This window comes from Agelaius phoeniceus, chromosome 2 (assembly GCF_051311805.1).
Source record: "Agelaius phoeniceus isolate bAgePho1 chromosome 2, bAgePho1.hap1, whole genome shotgun sequence".
Taxonomy (NCBI): domain Eukaryota; kingdom Metazoa; phylum Chordata; class Aves; order Passeriformes; family Icteridae; genus Agelaius; species Agelaius phoeniceus.
Window position 1 is genome coordinate 103,130,403 of NC_135266.1, and position 18,657 is coordinate 103,149,059.

Sequence of the window (18,657 nt, forward strand, 5' to 3'; positions counted from 1 at the left end):
TGCACAGGAAGTACAGTACAACTGCCTTAAGAGAGTGCAGCTGTGCCATGCACTGTTTGGACAACATGAGGTCATGGTGACATTGAACAGTATCAGACAGAGTTCTGAGAGTCATCAGACTTGGAAGGGGAATTTAGGTTACCTTCCAGAGACATCCTCTTCACCCCTACAAGCAATAGAGATGCAGACTCCAAGCAGGGCAACTGCCTCCTCTTTCATACTTTGCATTAGGAAATTCCCTGTGCCTGACACTCAAACATGGTGATCCGGTTTGCAAAGTTGCTAGCACACTCTTGGCTGCAATTCTGGCCTGTTGTAACTAATGTTTTTCCAAGCAATTGTCGGGTTGGATTCAGGAACTGGCATATTCCAAGGGCACTTCCCAGCAGATTGTTTTCCCTCACTCATCTGTGGTAGAGATGGAGAGACTTAGGAATTAGTTCTCATCAACCATGCTGAGTTTCTGGGCACTGATGCAATCAGCAGAGTGTGCCTATTCTAGTGTCTTGGTTTGAAAAGACAGGTCTCTGCTTAAGGAAGGTAGAAGCCTCCCCTGAAATGGAAAATGAAATGGAAACCTCCCCCCTCTGAATTATTATAATTTTGAAATTAAAAGGCTCTCAGGCAAAGATAGTGGAATAGGAATAACAGTTCTTTACTAGGAAAGCTAAAAATACAAATGTAATAATACAAACAAAAAAAACCTACTGACAGAATACAGCCTGACACTCTGTTGGTCAGGGTGTTGGTAGCAGTCTGGTCTAGTCAGAACTGTCCCTACCCATGGCAGGGCAGTTGGAATGACATGAACTTAAAAGTGCCTTTCAAATCAAACCAGTCTGATTCTGTGGATGTGGTACAATGGCTGGGCCATCCCAGATGTGGTAGAGCTCCATATGAATGTGGCCCCTGCTCTCTCACATACTTGAAGGGACCAGTTGTAGTGTAATAGCTGGTGATGTTAAAAAATTTGCCTCAAAAGGATTTAGATGTGGATTTAGATTTAGAATATAAACACAGAATGACAGCATAGTTAGGGTTGTAAAGGACCTTTAAAGGTCATCTTATTCCAAGCCCTCTGCCATGGGCAGGGACAACTTCCACTAGGCCAGGTTGCTCCAAGCCCCATCTAACCTGGTCTCAAATTCTTCCAGGGATGGGGCAGTCACAGCTTCTGTGAGCAACCTGTTATTTCTAGATGTGCACTGAATACATGGGACACACTGGTATTTAGAATTCCTTTGTCAACAAAGTGTGGTATTTCTAGATAGTAGCCTTCTATCCTTGATTTCCAGAGGTTGTGGCTGAGCTATTCCAGAGCTGGTAGACACAGTGCATCAATGTGCACACACCTAAGAATGGCTGTTTTCTAATCTGCCTGTCACAGACATCTTTTATGAAAAATCCTTTCCTTAGGATTTTTCCTCCTGAGAAGCTGAGAGGCCTCAGGAGCAAAATGCTGATTATCTGCTGCTGTGGAATGGAACGGGTGCATCTTTGATTGGCCCATGTTGATTGTTTCTAATTAATGGCCAATCACAGTGAGCTGGCTCGGACAGAGAGTCCAAGCCACAAGCTTTTGTTATCATTCCTTCTTTTTCTATTCTTAGCTAGCCTTCTGATGAAATCCTTTCTTCTATTCTTTTAGTATAGTTTTAATGTAATATATAATCATAAAATAATGAATCAAGCCTTCTGAAACATGGGGTCAGATCCTCGTCTCTTCGCTCATCCTCAGACCCCTGTGAACATGGTCACAATCTGCCTGCAAAGGCTCATCTTGGAAGACATAAAGTAGTCAAGGGTGAAGTCCAATCACCAAGAACAGTGGACCTGAGTACTCACAGAATTGTTACATCTGCTTTCAGACCAGCAAAGCAAGGATGGAGACAAGCAGTCTCATTTTTCACAGTCCAATGAAACTTATTGTTGCATTAAGAGCCCAGCTCTGTTGCAGAAATACATTCCCTGACAGCCCACAGGGAATAAAAGGCTTTTATGTGCCTTTTCTGCAGAGATCACAGGGGTTTGGGGGAAAAGCCTGTCACTTCCTGCATGTTTATGTTTGCATAATATATCTGTTAATGAAGTTGCTAGGCAATGTGGTAACAAATACAGTCATGCTGTTTCGGAGCTCACTTCTATATAAACCAAACCAGCATTCTATGAACAGAAGAATGAATAAATCCTGGTTTGTGTTTCACCTTTAAAATCCACTCCCTACAACCACAGTACAACAGCCTTTGTCCTTTGTCTCTGGTTCTGTAGACGCAACCTGTGCTTGGTCTTGCTGGTTGACCTGGTGATCCATGGGGACTGGTTGTTCAGCTGTCCTGAGAATGAGTGAGAAACATGAAATTTACCCCTACCTCTTTCCCTCAGCTGCAGAACACCATTTGGATACTCCCCATGTGCCCATTCACTGATCTTGAGGAAAGCTATTGTGATTTTGACCTTTGAGATTTCTACTTCTGCCACAAATACAACAGAAAATAGCTAATGGGTTTTGAAGTCGCTAGTGTGAGAAATGACACTCACTTTTAAAATTTCAAAGGTTTATATTAAACCTTAACAAAAATACAGCAAAACACTGAATAAGGGAAAATTACAGTGCTAGGAGCATGGAACTAAACTGCCATGTGCTCACCCACAAAATGGCTGCTCCACCTTTTATACTCCTGGTGTTGCATCAGGTAACCCCGGCCCCTCCCAAAGTCTGTCAGTCACTCTCCTTCTCTGTCCATTGGTGGAGCCTCCTTTCTTGCAATTTGATTGAAGGTCAGGTGTTGCCATTCTGTGCCCCACTGCAACAAGCCTGCCCTCCCCCCAAATGCCCTGACTACCAAGGCCATCCGGTGAGAACAATAAAATGGGAGGGGAAAGAGGAGTATGGGGAGAACACATCACAATAACATAACTATACATCAATAAAACTTCTCTTAGCATACACATAATACTAATCTCTTAATTGTGAGTGCCAGCCATTGCATTACTCATCTATAACACTAGGAAAGAAATCTGAGAGACAGCTAGATATGGGCAGAGAGAATTAGTCCACCATTTTATTTATTTCCACATATTGAAAATATATAGTCTACTTTGGAACAAAAGTGGATCCTATGAAGAAACCTCTTCTGAGGAGTTTAGGATGAACTTTGAGTTTGTCATTCTGGCTCGATTTGAGACAATTTAAAGGAGAATGCTCTGGAATGAGTTGTCTCCCTTTATAGGTTCTAACAATCCAGTATGAAACAAAGATGAAAAGATGAGTATATAACTGAAAAAATAACAGTTTACTAACAAGCAGCAACAGGCAAAAATAACAAATAGATTTGTGAAAAACGCCAATCACTTGTTTTTAAAATTTTCAAAGTTTAATAATAATAAAATGGTTATAAAAATAGTAATATAATTAGAGTAATAAACATTTGGACAAGTAAGATTTAGGACAATATGAGACAATAGAGACAAAGAGTTACGGACAGTCGGGGTACCTCTTTCTGAGCAAAATAAGCCCGAAAAAGGACACACATTAACAGAGGATTAACCCTTAAAAGCAACAGCCTGTAGCATATTCATACACCTCATACATGATGCATAAATTCCGTTCAAACAAAGGATTCTGTCTGGTCAGGGTCAACTTCTTCCTCTGAATCCTGACAGCGTCTTGGATGCTGAGCAAGGCAGGAAGAAGTCAGCTTCTTCTGATAATGGAACAATAAATTCTCTTTCTGTGAAAGATTTAGATGTCCCATGGCTGCTGTCTGGTGCGAGTCCCTCATTCCTTTCTTTAAAAAAAATCTCACATATATAGTTTCTCTTTTAACATTATGTTATAACCTAAAACTATATTTAACACACTACTTTAAAAAGTTCATACAGCATAACTTTCTAACATAACACATATAATATTCATTTTAATATTTGCAAATATTAAAAATATATATTGCAAAAAGCCAATCATAAAATATGCCTTTTTCACAGATTAAAAATTTCTAAATCTCATGGACTGACCCCAGAACGAAAAGATATCCGAAAGTGCCGGCGACACACAGACACAGGCACACTCAGACAGACAGACAGACAGACACAAACATACACACACACACACACACATCCACAAAGATGGTGCTCTGCAGTCAAGCGTGTGATTCGAAGGACAAAGGGAAAGGTGGTGTCAGTCTTCCCCCCACCCCCCTGCTCTGCTCCCTGACAAGGAGAGCTCCGACTGGTATTCTCTGGGTCAAGGCACTGGGACTCTGGAAGGACTTTGCCTTCCTTGCAGCAAGAGAAGACAGGGCACGCAAGGCAAGGTGGTCGGGCTGGGTTTTCTGTCCTCAGCCAGGACTTTTCCTCAGATGACCTTTCGCAGCCCTAGCATCCCGGCCTGAGCATCCTCTGATGACATGCTCATGTCCATTCTTAAGCTTTCCTGATCCTCTGAACTCAATACAGCCGCTTATTTTCATAGAGTAAACGCAATTATCTTCATTCCCGTTCGACAAGTTTGGTTGAAGCTGATTAAGGTGATCAAAAGTATTACGGGAAGGGATTGACTGGCAGCCCCCTTATAGAGAGTTAATTTCCAGAGCGTTGGGGGTTAGGTTTTTTTTTTTCTTCAGGGAATTTTCCTCCATTTGTTGTCATAGAGATGGTGAATGGTCCTTGATTTAAAAGACAAAAGATGCAGCCAGGGCCTTGGCATATCACTGGAATGGCTCTGGGGGAGGAGGAGAAGCAGTGTGGTGGTTGGGAGTTTCTCTAGCTGGAGGTGGTGCGTGTTTGCCGGTTGTGGGTTTGGTGCTGGACTTCTCGTTAAGAAAATCAATACACAAAACACCAGAGGTTTATGTCCAAAAAGGAGACAGAGGAGTTCTTTCTGGCTTTATTCGAATAAAGGGAGAGGCCATGGGGCATTCCCCTGGGATCTCTCGAATTTTTGGAGGACTGCAGCCTCCCTTTTTATCCTAATTTCCCTTCTCTCTTTCCCCATTGGCTGAGGTACTTGAGAGGTTCAGACTTCCCGGAACGCCTGATCTCGAAGATTTCCTTCTAATGTATAACCCTCCCTTTAAATTTTTAATTCTTACGGAATTTAGGTTTTTCTTCTCCATTGTTTCTTTCATCTCACAATGTCTAATTTCATTTATCAGCAAACCTAAAGATTATTTGTAAAAGCAAATTTTACTTTTTTTTTCCCCATTCATCAATCAGTGGAATCCTTCCCATGGTTTCTTTTATCTCCCAGTGCTAGGTTTATCCACCAGCAGACCCACAGCTTGTTTGTAAAGACAAATCCGCTATTCCTCTCATCCTGCCCAGGGGGACTCCCTGCTACCGATGAGCCTTCCTTCCTGTTTCTCCTTGCCTTTGGTGGGCCACTGCCCTCAGGAGCGAATATTGGACTGGGACTTTTCAGTACCTGCCATTGCTGGGAGAAAACCCCTCGCCATCTGAAATAAATGGGGCAGGAGATCTTTCTCTTTTTTAATGCCTTTATTAAAAATGAGCTCGGGTGGGGAGAACCAACGGGTTGCACCCACGCCGCCGCTTCTCCCAGGAGTAACTTGGAGGAGAAGGAAGAGGGCAGCTGTGTCCGCTGGTCTGCAGGCAGAGTGGGGGCTTCCATCCTCATGAGAGCACCAGGAGATTCCTGGTTCTTCAGTTTGACATTCAAGGTCCTCAGAATCCAGGCTCTTAGCAGACACTGGATTCCGTTCCTCACCTCTAGACATCACTTAGATCTCTTAATTCCATGGTGGCTCGTTGTTTTAGGGGTTTTTCCCGATGGATTTGGTGAGGTGTTTCCTCATTTGCATACCAGCCCCAGTGTCACCTCCTCCTCACAGTCCCGGCTGCCATTTTCCAGGAAGCAGCAAGAGAGATTTCGACAAAGAGGGATTTCTAACCATCAACAACAGGTAATTAAAGAAAAAGTATTAACAACAGGTGACTACAACATGAAATTATTAACAACAAATAGTTAAAAATCCAACTTAGCAGTAATTGGTTTAACCTGTTAACTCTGCAACCTTTAAAAAAAATGGACAACTTTTCTACTCATAACACCATCTGCCTGGGTGTCTCAGGGGAAAACTGGGCTCCCATCTCCTCTCTCTCAGGAGAGAGCACCTCATGGCTGTTTACTGGATCCTCTGGGACATGTGAGAGCCAGGGGAACACAGAACCACCCCTCATGTTCCACCTTCTCTCTCCTCCCTGGGCCGCCATTATCCCTGGGGCAGCTCAGCGCTGGCTTGGGCCTCCCCTTGCCTCACCCCGAGCCAACAGCGCCCCCCGCAGCCGTGGGGGACTCACTGCAGCCTCTCTGCCCCAGCAGGAGCCAGCAGCGCCCCTGGCGGCTGGGATCGTAACTGCACCAAAGGGGTGGCGCTTGATGGGCTGGAAAAGGCTGATTTTGGGAAATTTTTTCTGTTTTGTTGGTGTTGCTGTTGTTGACAACTATGTTGTCATTGATGTTTGTGTGCCTTGTTTTATATTTATATGTATATTTATATGTATATTTATATGTATATTTATATGTATATGTATATTTATATTTATATTTATATTTATAAATACATATATCTATTTTAGTAAAGAACTGTTATTCCTTTTCCCTTGTTTTTGCCTGAGAGCCCTATAATTTCACAGTTACAATAGTAAGGAGGGGATCATATTTTCCATTCCAGGAAAGTTCCTGCCTTCCTTGGTAGACACCTGTGTGAAAAATGCCAATCACTTGTTTTTTAAAATTTTAAACGTTTAATAGTAAAAAAATGGTTATAAAAATGGAAATATAATTAGAGTAATAATAATTTGGACAACTGAGATTAGGACAATATGAGACAATAAAAACAAAGAGTTATGAACAATCCGAGTACCTTTTCCTTGGCAAAATAAGCCTGAAAAAGGACACCTGTTGACAGAGGATTAACCCTTAAAAGCAACAGCCTGTTTCATATTCATACATCTCATACATGATGCATAAATTCCATTCAAACACAGGATTCTGTCTGGTCAGTGCCAGCTTCTTCCTCTGAATCCTGACAGTGTCTTCAGGGCTGAGTGGGAGGTGGGAAGAAGTTCGTTTCTTCTGATAATGGAGCAATAAATTCTCTTTCTCTGAAAGATTTAGGTGTCCTGTGGCTGCTATCTGGTGTGAGTACCTCATTCCTTTCTTTAAAAAATATCTCTCATATATCGTTTCTATTTTAACATTATGTTATAACCTAAAACTATATTTAACACACTACTTTCAAAAATGAATACAGCATAACTTTCTAAGATAACACATATAATTAATATTCATTTTAATATTCGTGAAAAGCCAATCATATAATACGCATTTTTCACACCTGTCTTTTAAACCAGCATACCTAGTAATGCAGGCTGAAAATGAGTTGTACAACCCAGAAGTGGTTAAGTGAAACAGGCAGGAGGGGCAGGATCTGTAACTTAAAGGGTTAATGCCTTGGAAGTCCTGAAATTAAGACAAGAGCTTGGAGCAGCCTGGTCTAGTGGAACGTGTCTCTGCCCATGGAAAGGGGTTGGAATGAGATGAACTTTAAGGTCCTGGCCAATTCAAACCATTCTGCAGCTCTGTGATTTTCAAGGAAAGTTTACCCCTTTGCAGAGGGCTTGGATCAGCACTGGTAGGATAGATCCTGGCTTGCACTGGAGTTTTAAGGATCTAAACACTCTCTTGGTCTATGTCTGAGCACAATCCCCCAAGTTAGCAATCGCTTTAGGGTTTCTCTTTCCCCATTCTCAGGTGAATGGTGAGTTTTAGAGAGAAATTGAAATGTTTTGCTTCAAACCTGGAAGGCTGTTGGTGTTGTATTGGGAAGAACTACAAGATGGACGAGAAGGAGGCTGTGGATGGGAAGCAGAATGTGTCCAGAACACACTGATCCACACTTTTAATTGTGTTTGGGGCTTTTTTCTACCAGAAGTTTCATCTCTGTCCAAAATAAATGAAAGACAGTGTTATTTTTTCCCTGCAATTCAGGAATCAGTTAATAAAGGAAAGCCACAGCTCAACATATAGCTGATAAATTGCATTCCCTACTCTGCTTGAGTTTACATCTTACTTGGTATTGTGTTAATTAATTATCTGTTAGTGCCAATTATTTATCTGTTAGTATGGAATTAACAAAACTTTTCTGTCTAATAGGTTCAATGTATGTGGAATCATACCAATCTCTACTTACAGGCATGGCTAAGGGGTGTCCAGGACTAACTGATTTTAATAGACTTGGTTGATCAATGCAGGACTCCATTCCCGTGTTATCATTGCTCTCCTGTTGTTTTAATTCCTGAACCCTTTTCCTTTTTGATCTGTAGAAATGAGTTCAGACCCTGGATAGATGTCAAGCCCGTGAAAGCGATAAAAGCAAAGCCCCAGTACAAGCCACCAGAGGAGAAAATGACCCATGAAACCAGTTACAGTGCTCAGTTCAAGGGGGAAACCAGTAAGCCTTCTCCAGCTGATAACAAATACCTGGAACGCAGAAGGATACGCACTCTCTACTGTGAACCCTACAAAGAACCTCCAAAGGTGAGAAACACGGCAGAAGGGACCCAGGGCCATCGCTGCTCCTGGTGGGACATGTCCAACACAGCCAGGCTGGGCTGGACACTGCTTGCTGTCACTCCCCTTATGTGGTATCCTCATTCCAGCCAGCAGGTGCACCTTGGGATCCACCTTGGAGATGGTGGTGAATAAAAAGCTGAACACGTCCCAGCCATGTGTGCTGCCAGCCCAGAAAGCCAACAGGGTCCTGGGCTGATCCCACAGCATGGACAGGGAGGTCAGGGAGAGGATTCTGCCCCACTGTTCCATTCTGCCCCTCTGCTCTGTGAGACCCCCACCCGCACTGCTGCCTGCAACTCTGGGGTACTCAGCATGGGAAGGACATGGATCTGTTGGACTGAGTCCAGAAGAGGCCATGGAGATGCTCCAAGAATGGAGCACCTCTGTTATGGAGACAGGCTGGGAGAGCTGAGGATGTTTAGCCTGCAGAAGAGAAGGCTCTGGTGGGACTTCAGAGCCCCTGTCAGTGCTTAACAGGACTCCAGGAGAGCTGGAGAGGGACTTTGGATGAGGGCCTGGAGGGACAGAGCAATGGAGAGTGGCTTCACACTGCCAGAGGGCAGGGCTAGAAGGGATATCAGAAAGAAATTCTTGGCTGTGAGGGTGGTAAGGCCCTGTGGCTGCCCCATGCCTGGAAGTGTCCAGTGCCAGGTTTGAAGGGGCTTGGAGCAATCAGGTGTAGTAGAAGATGTCCCAGCCTATGCAGGGGGTAGGGAATGAGATGCTCTTTAAGGACTCTTCCAACCGAAAATGTTCTACAATTCTATGGGCTCTGGGACAGCTTGAGGCACTTTGGAGACAACAGTGCCCTACATCAAGTGAGGGTAGGGCTGAGATGAAAAGGGTTTTTCTGTTGTCATTTCCTATGTGATTATCCAGGCAGCTTTTTCTTCCTCCCTCCAAAACTTTAGGAGCCCCACATTGCATTTTATGCTGGGAGCCAGACATCTGTTGTTAATTCAGAGCATTACACAGATTTTGACAGTATGCACTTCTGGCTTGGATCAGATCGAGAACATGTGTTAAGAAGGGCCTGAGCTGGAATGTTTTCCAGCCTTGTTTTCTAGTACCAGCAGAGGATCTGCATATTAAAGGAGTCAGTCTGTGAAGTTTAAACAGAGGACCATGAGTTGTTCCCTAAGTTGATGAGTGCTTAGATCTGTGAGGACTGAGAGGGATTGTAGGGTGAGCATGTAGGAGATGAAGGCTTCTGTTCTCCCTTAATTTTTGTAATTGTCCTTCCTATTTTGGGGGTGTAGAAACAAGATGCTGTGGAATTTTCTCATGTGCCAATTAGCGTTCTGCACCTCAGGTATCCCAAGGTAATTTTCCTCTATTTTGGAGGAACAAACAGAGGAGTCCTCTCCTGCAAGAAAGATGGAGGCTTATAGCAGCCTCTTTGCCCTGAGCATCATTTCTCTGCTTCCAGAGAGACAATCCTCTGTGGGTTTGCAAAACCCCTCCTGAAGTCAGAGAAAGATGCAGAAATTGATAAAATTACTGATAATATTCCCTCTCCTATTCACCCTGCTCTATCCTGATCGGGATACAATGGGCTCTGCTGGCTCCAGGGGCACTGACTTCAGGGCATCCTGAAAGGAGCTGGCCATTTGCCACTCAGCATAAGCTCAGCTGGTCCCCTGCCTTTGTGGCAGGGCAGAGATGAGCAGATAAGTAACAAATGTGCTGTTTCAGATCTGAATCCTATTTTCCACTTGTCCTTGTGTCTCTCCTTCTCTCTTTCTCTCTCTCTCTCTCTCTCTTTCTCCATCTCTATGTCGTTGTTTTGCCTGTCGCTCTCCATGCAGGTGGAAAAGCCTAGCACAAAGCCTTCCAAACCAAAAAAGACCACAACAAGCCATAAACCCTTGAAAAAGGCCAAAGACAAGCAGATTGCATCTGGCCGGGCTGCCAAGAAAAAGAGCGCCGAGACCTCCAACACTGCAAAGCCAGAAGACAAGGAGAAAAGTAAAGAGATGAACAATAAACTGGCTGAGGCAAAAGAGTAAATGTCACTGCACTTTCTTTCTCTTTTTTTTTCCTTTTCTTTCTTTCTTCCTTCCTTTTTTATTTTTTTCCCTTTGATTAAATAAAGGCCACAAAATTAATTAGAGGCTTCTAATCTGCTTTTTGTTCTGATTGTATTAGAAGCTTTTCTGTTTTATTTCCAAGGAGGATTAGGAAATCCTTGTTTCTGAGGTCAGGTTGTTCTGCTTTGCCTGCACGGCTCTGCACAGAGTGAGGGATGTGAGAATGTATAAGCAGGGTCCTAAGAGAAGAAGGTGATGGATCAACAGTGATTACATCCAACAGCTTTCCCCTTTCCTTGGGCTTGGTTCTTCAGTGCTTTGACAGCATGGAAGTGCCCATTGAGCCAAGGAGGGGCTGTGCTCTCATCCCATGAGGCCCTTTTGGGTTGGCCATTGTGTCATCTCCCACTGGTGTCAACAGGTAAAGGGGTTTGGAGGCAGAGAGGATCAGATTAATTCATGGTGCCATGGATATGCTGTAAATACACCAAAATCAATGGTGTGGCCAAGAATGATTTCCCCTTTTGACACTCATGGGAATTCTGCTCCAAGAAGCAACAGCAAAGGAGATCCCATGGAAGTAAAGGGCCAAATCCTCCCCAAGGATAGTTGGGAGTACATCTAGCTGCGTCAAGGCAACTTCACTCATCAATACCACTTGAAGTCCTTGATTAAAAAAAATAAAAATTGGTGAGGGAAGGTGCAGTGAGCAGTGAAGACTTTCCAGTGACATGGCAGGTTAGACTAGGTTATCAGCAGGTTGTTCTTCCCTATTGTTTCCCCTAAGTTATGGATCTTATTAATTATTCCTGTTTTGCTTTGAATCTTGATCTGCTTTCTTCACTTCTGGGATGCCAATAGGCAGAGCTAGGTTTCAAAAAGTGGTTTAGTTTGCAGGCATGACCTTCCAAGGAGTAGAAAGAAATGTGTCACCAAGATTGGCTAGAGCTGTCAGCCCCCATTGTGTCTATTCTTCCAGCTGTTTATGTTCATGTTGGCTAATGGGCAACTCAAGAGGGCCATAAAAAAGTTTCTGGGATCCCTAGACTCCCTCCAGACAAGATCTCAGGGTTTCAGTCATATTTACCGTGCTCTTACGCTAAGAAATCCCCAGGACCAGTTTGGAAGCCCTAAACACAGCAGGACCATTTGTCAGCAAGTATGAACTGGCCCAACAGATGGCATTGCATGCCAGAGAATCTGGGTCACTGGATCAGTGGGAGAGTTGTGGTCCCAATCCAAATTTATGTGCCTAACTTCTGGATTGGGTCGTAAATGCATAGGGATTAATTTTTGTCCCACCAAACTGAGCTGTTGGACTCTCCCAGAGCAGAGTGGCTGCAAGTTAAGATGTAGGGTTCTTGTTCCTTATTTTTGCAGCTCCAAATTTTCTCTCCTAATGTGAAGTCCAGGTTGAAATTTCCAGTGGACAATTGGGAAGCATGAAGACAGAGATGGGAGGTAGAGTGGGGAGGTGGTGTGTTGCTGTAGAGGTGGTGGAATAAGGAAAGTCTTATTGCTAGGGGTATTTTAGAGATGTGAAGCTATCTAGCAGAAAAATGGATGGGTTGGGAGGGTGAGGAGTCCCTTTTTTGGGATTTCATCCCATTAGAATTAGTCTTTTGGAAACATAAATGAGTGGTGGGCTACAAGGTTGAGTGAAATTTTCCAATGAGGAGGAAAGCTCTGTGATATACAGATAGTGACATTTGCTGGCCTTAGTAATGAATAAATGCCAAGTTCAGTGTATCATGTGATGTGTCCTGTTTGCCTTGCGCTAACAGCCTAAACCTTTGAGTATCAGTAAATGTAGTGTTCTGAATTCAGTGGTGTAATCCCCAGCTTAGCTGTGTTAGAACTGTGTGCTATGAGCTAGTCAGGTTGTGTATGTGGAAAATATATATTCATATATAGAAATATATATATATATTTAAAACCTCTGCTGTTTAGGAGGAAACCAGGGAAAATCCTCCAGGAAGTAAAACTGTGGAAATCTTTGTGAATGTAGTGCTTTTTTTTTTTTTTGCCTTTTTTTTTTTTGTTTTGATTTGGTTTTTTTTATGTGCATGCCTCATAGAGATGCTGACCTGTCCATATTGATCATTGCTTTTCTGAGTGCTCAGAAGCCCCTGCAGCACTGCTCAGCTCCGTGTCCAGAGCAGCTTGGCACAAGGCTTGTGTTGAGCTCACGGGGAGGCATGCTGCCATGCTGCTCACAGCTCTTCCAACCTGTCACATAAGGGACAACTGGCCAGAGAAGAGCAGCTCCCAAGACTTGGTGTGATTCCTTGGCTTTTAAGATGCTTCATGTATCTTCACACTCCTCAGTAATGTCCTTTCCTACAGGATGTAGCATAAGCTGTGAAGATGATATGTCACAGCAGGCAGAACACATCAGGAAGGCACTAGACAGTTCAAATGGCTCAACACACCAATCTTACACAAGGACAGACCATGCAAAACAGTTCTTCCTATTATTTTTCAGCCCTAAGTTTCACATTTAAAGGTCCACCACACTTGCCACCGTTTTCACCTGGAATTCAATGAGAATTTAGTCCTTGACTTCAAGGTGAACTAAACTTTACCAAGGAACACCACTAAGATGCTCAGACTACCTAATCCAAGCATCTCCATGGCTCTGGATGAACTGCTGATTATCCAACTCGGGATGGTTTCTTCTTAATGAAGAGCATCTATCACAGTGTTTGAAACATACACAGTGAGTGGTCAAAATGTAGCTTTCTGTTTCCATAACACATGAGGTCTTTTGGTGGCAGAGGGCTTGGAACTAGAAGGTCCCTTCCAACCCAAGCTATTCCATGAGCTCACTACAAAGTTAGATATGAAGTGCTAGCCAGTGGTTTTAATTCCCTCTATAGTGAAAGAACTTTCCAAGGACCATTGAGCTGCCTGCTTTTGACACCTGTCTTTGGGTGGGATGAATGGTCCTTGAAAGGTTTTCTTTGCAGAAAGAGCCTGGGAGACTGGTAAGGCCTGGATACCTTCCTCTCACATCAACAAAACAGGAATAGAAATCCTGGCTTTTTTTCCATATGCACCACATCTGCAGCATGCATCCAAGCACACACACATCCAAGCACATGGGCTGGCACTGCACTGAATACCAGGAATTACAGCAGAGGCAAGCCTCAGGGTGAAATCCTGCATTGCTGTACCTTCCACAGACTCTATGCCCATCCAACCCACTCAGGTTTATCAGAAAGGAGACCAAATCTCTGCCATTTCAAATTCACTTTGGGCTCTGAACTTGTCAATCCCACCGGGAAACAGTGCTCTGCTCTTCTGTGTTTCCAGCTACCACAATGCTGATTCTGTTCCACTGCTGATTTGTAATATGTTTTACTTTTCTTGTAAAAAGGAAAAAAAGAAATGTTTTGCTTTTTACCCTGTGAGAGTTCCTGTGCTATTGCTTGCTTTCACATTTTCACTGTATTGTATTGTTACTCCTTTCTGCAAAATGGTGCTAATTGCTGACTGAGCTCCTGTTTTCTGACTGCTTTGCACACTGATCACTTGCTTCTTCATTTGCAGCACAGCCGGTGCCAAAACCTGGTGCCCATGCATTCCACAAACTCTTGCCTCTTGGGGGGCAGATAGGAAGTGTCTAATTAATATTTTGTGGCCTGGGTTTGGTTGCGTATCACAAATTGTCTCTTGTAAACATGTTAAGCACACCTCCTTGTGGTGCTTTTTCATTGTTGATATTCTGATGAGAGTCTCACACACACACACACACACACACACACACACACATTAATGTACCGCCAATTGATTGTGATGTGCTTGTGATCTTTGCTTGCTCAAAGGGTTCTTTTTCCAATGATAAATAAATGCTGAAGACAAATACCTCCTCCTTGATCTTGTTTTCTCAATCAGAAGCACAGTTAAGTGAAAGAAATGTCTGTCCAACCAAAATGAGGTTGTGTTGCTTAGAGTTGCCACTTCCATGCCTGCTGTGGGGACAGCTGGGCTGGCACAGTCTGACTCCCTTTAGGTGCCTGCTAATCTCAGACCAGTCTGGCATGAGCTGGAAGTGTTTGCAAATGCAAAGATGGACAGTGAAGTCATGTGGATGGCCCAAGTTTTCTTTTCTTTTCTATAAAAAATATCTTCAGTGGAGAGTCCGTCCAGTGCCTTGCTCATGTCCACCTTGTCCTGGCTCAGGGAGCAGAGACCAAATCCCATTGAGAGGTGGAGGGAGGGTGGATGATGTGTATTTACCAATGTTAATCACACTTTTTTCAACTGCCTACAGCTTTTATTTTCTCCCTAAACCAAACTTGGAAAACTTGGTCTACTGGAAGGTGTCTCTTCCCATGCGAGAGGGTTTGGAACTAGATGGTCTTTAAGGTCCCTTCCAATCCAAACTATTCCATGATTCTATGATTTTGAAACCTCTCCTCCACCTCCTCCTCCTCTCTGTTGACATCCATGGGCCACCAAACCTTTTCTACCTTCCTGTTGCTAAGGATGCTATTTTGCTTCCCTGCCTTGTTTACAAATCACTTTCTGAATTTATTCCATTTGTGACCACATGCTAGTAACAGTGCTGCTTTCTGACATCCTCTGTATCACCCTGCCTTCCCTTCTCCCTTCCCCACCAGTTCCATCCATTCATGAATCACACCTATCTATAGGATTTTTGGAGTGTTTCAGCTGGAATGTAGGTTGCAGGATTTACCATTTCACTCTGTACAGCTGGTAGTGGAGAAAATGCTCATTTCTAAAGGATTGGTTATTACTGGGGCTTATCTGTGACAATCCACAATGGGCAACAAAGTGCTTCTCCCATGACACAAAGGCACAGAGTCTTTTCCATGCTGCAGTCTTCATAGGTAATCCATCTCCTCCCTGCAGCTGCCCAAAGTGAATGCTGGAAAACACCTTCGCTGCCCTGTTGATCTCTGAGCTCAGCCTTGCAAAGCCCAAATGCCGAAAGGGGTGCAGGATGCATTTCAGGGGAACAGTAGGAGCCATCCCTGGTCTTTAACCATCACTGTCTGAACCCACTGGTACTGACTGACTCCTTAATCTTCACCAAGTCACTAGTGACTGGCACTGCCCTCCTCCTTCAAAGGGCTGTACTGGAGGGCTTCACTGAAAATGAAGTGCTTTGCCTTACAAGAGCATTCAGTGTGGAGATGTTGAGGCACTGGCTGGACATTTATTTGTCACTGTTAGTGCCTGGGTGAAGTGAAAAATAAACTGAATTTTGAAAGTCGAGTCTCCCTCTCAAATACTTAATAACAGAGTGTTTTAGAGGTCTTTTCCCACCTAAATAATTCTGTGATCTGAGAGTGATCAGAAGCTTTGCAGAGGTGTTGCTTTGACTGCCATGAGCAGTCTCATGAGGAGTTGCCTCCCTTCCAATTTTACTGAGCTGCTTTTAACTACATGGTGTCCACTCATCTGGGATCCTTGTGCATGGGTGGATAAAGAAGTTTTTCCTTGACACTCTCCATCCTTCCACTCCAACTTGGGCACAGAACTGAGCTCCCTTTGAAAAGCTCCATAATCGTTTTTACATCCCTGACTGGTAAAAGGATGTTTCACCAGCTGACATATCAGCTGTTATACAAATGCAGCCTCGTGTGTCATCATATTCTTTTGATTTAGGGTTTATTTAGAGATGTGCCAGTGCAGGAGAGAAAGAGACTTTTGAAGAAGATGCTTCTGACATAGCTTGTACCTCCCAACATCCAAGGAATAACAACCAACAGTGACATCGGATCAAGAAAAGGAGCCACAGAGGAAGGAGAAATTCCCTAGTATAAACGTGATGATATGGATGTGCTCAGCTCCAAGAACAGTACCTTTTCCAAATTTGGAAAATATTGTGGTGTTCAGACATGGGCTTCTGCTCTGCCTTGTTCCAACAGTGTCATGGTAAGTTTGATTCAGTCGGGGAATTGGCACCTCACTTCCATTTTCCCTTATTCACCTGAGCTTTCTGGGTCGGGAGCAATTCCACTAATGCCACTGGGTCTACTTCTAAGCTCAGGGGTGGGTGATAAGGGGTAATACAGCTCTGAGTACTTCAGGACTGGTGGTCTGTCATGAACTCTGAATTGCTTGTAAAGACTCTTAATTTCTGTTGCAGGGTGCCTTGGGAACAACTCCCTAATCCTGACTGTCATGGTGGAGGACATGTGAGGCAAGAATAAAACAAAATCCTTCTAGTGGATCAAAGGCATCTTTATGCTTTCTAAAATGCCAGCTTGCCATTCAGGGGAAGGAAGTCTGCTCCATGGAAGCCAAAGACAAGGACCAGCCACCAGAAAAATGATGGATGGTAGTGGCAGATCTTAGTGATTTGTGAGAGCCCTGACTGCTTTCAATGTGTTTCAATGTGAGAGATGGGAAGGGGAAAGCATTTCTGAACCTTCCTTGTTGTCCTCTGCCTGCCCCAGCCTAGCCTGTGGCATGCAACAACCCCAAGTCCCCAAACAGGGATGGAGAAACCGGTGTGTCCTCTCTAGCTCTGAAAGAGGTCTGGAGAACTGGGTCACAGCAAAGAGTGAGGAGCACCCTGCATGGCACATGGTGGGGGGAATCTCACCACATGATGGGTGGCAGATGGGCCTGTTCTCGTCAGTTAACAACACGTATAAGCACTTGATGGTTCCAGTACCAGATGGTCAAGGCAGGGAAATCCAGTCCCTGGCCATTGGGCTGACCTGCTCCTTGGCCTGGCTCAGGATTTAGTACCCAACTGAGGACAAGTTCAGCTGTGGCCACCTTGTTTGGACCCAAGAGATTTGCCCAGAGAAGCTGTGGCTGCCCCATCCCTGGAGTGTTCAAGGCAAGTGTTGTACTGGAGCTGGAGAAACCTGGTCTAGTGGAAGGTGTCCCTGTCCATGGCAGGGGGGTTGGAACAACAAGGAGGATCTTCAAGATCTTTCCCACCCAAATAATTCTGTGATCCTGTGATTTATCAGCACAAGTCCTCAGTGTACCCTGAATTTAATGAAACAGATAGTGCTTTGGAGCTGCAGGACAGTGAATGTCTTTGCCCCCCTTGCCCCTGCTCTCCTGCCTCTCCCCAAGGTTCATTGCTGATCAGAGATCTCTCCCCGTTGGCTCCTTCCCTTGCAGTCTGCAATGCCCTCACCTCCCCATCTTGACCCCATTTGCCCACCACACCACCATTCCTTCTTGCCTTCAGAAGAATTTTCCCTCCATCCTCTCTGCCAGCTTTTCTGTGTCTGTCCCACAGCTGCTTCTCCAATCCTTTGCTTTCTCCCACCTCTCCCCCTCCAACAGCTTTCCTCTCCACATCACCCCAGCTCCACCAAGGACCTTCTCCTTCCCATCCTCCCTCAGATACTGTCTCATGTCCTGTCTCTCTTGGACTGTAAGCCTTTTTCTTTGTCTGTACTGTGTGATATCACTCACTGCTTGAATAAATGATAACTCACCTACCAACGGCCCCTTCTCTCTCTCTCCTTTCTTGGTGTGACTTCACTAGATGTGTGTGCAAGTGCCTTGTGTGTCTGTCCTGGTGGCCAGTCAAGCAGTCAGTCTTGCTTCTGCAGATCTGTCTGCTTTTAAGATGACCCTGCTCATGCTTTTGTCCTCTGGTACTTTTGTTTCTTTTCTTTTACAGCCACAGGGACAAGCTTTGTTGTCAGTGTAGGAGCCTGGCACGTTCAGAGCTGCAGGATCTTCTGGCCCTTGCCATTCTGGTGCATCTGATAAAGAGGTTGGCCTTTCTCCAGCTTTCTGCAGAGATGTCCTGTGCTGCCAGGTGGCTCAACAAAAGCAGCAGCCAAGGAGAATGAAGGAGAAATCTTGTAGCCCCGAGCAGAAGCAGCTGATGGTAAAGGAACAACATTCCCCTGTGACAGGAAGCAGTGGGCAGAGATGTGTCAGTGGAAATCCAAGCAGATATCTCATATCTCTCAGGGGAACCAGCAAAAGCTGGCTTAGCATGTTTCAGAGATGGATGCCCAGGAGGCTTCTTGTGGCTGAGAAGGTGCCCTGGGCATCTGCTTCCTTCATCTCAAGCGA

The 18,657-nt window shown here is 44.4% G+C and overlaps 1 protein-coding gene across 1 annotated transcript in view; it reads left to right on the forward strand.

Moving 5' to 3' along the window:
- MAP6 (microtubule associated protein 6) overlaps nucleotides 1–14,493 on the forward strand; it is a 45,551-nt gene extending 31,058 nt beyond the window's left edge. The window contains exons 2-3 of the mRNA XM_054628064.2: nucleotides 8,347–8,560; nucleotides 10,405–14,493. Coding sequence (XP_054484039.2) covers nucleotides 8,347–8,560; nucleotides 10,405–10,605 — 415 coding nt within the window. The 3' untranslated portion in view covers nucleotides 10,606–14,493. The remainder of the gene's footprint in view (nucleotides 1–8,346; nucleotides 8,561–10,404) is intronic.
- The last annotated feature ends 4,164 nt before the right edge of the window (nucleotides 14,494–18,657 follow it).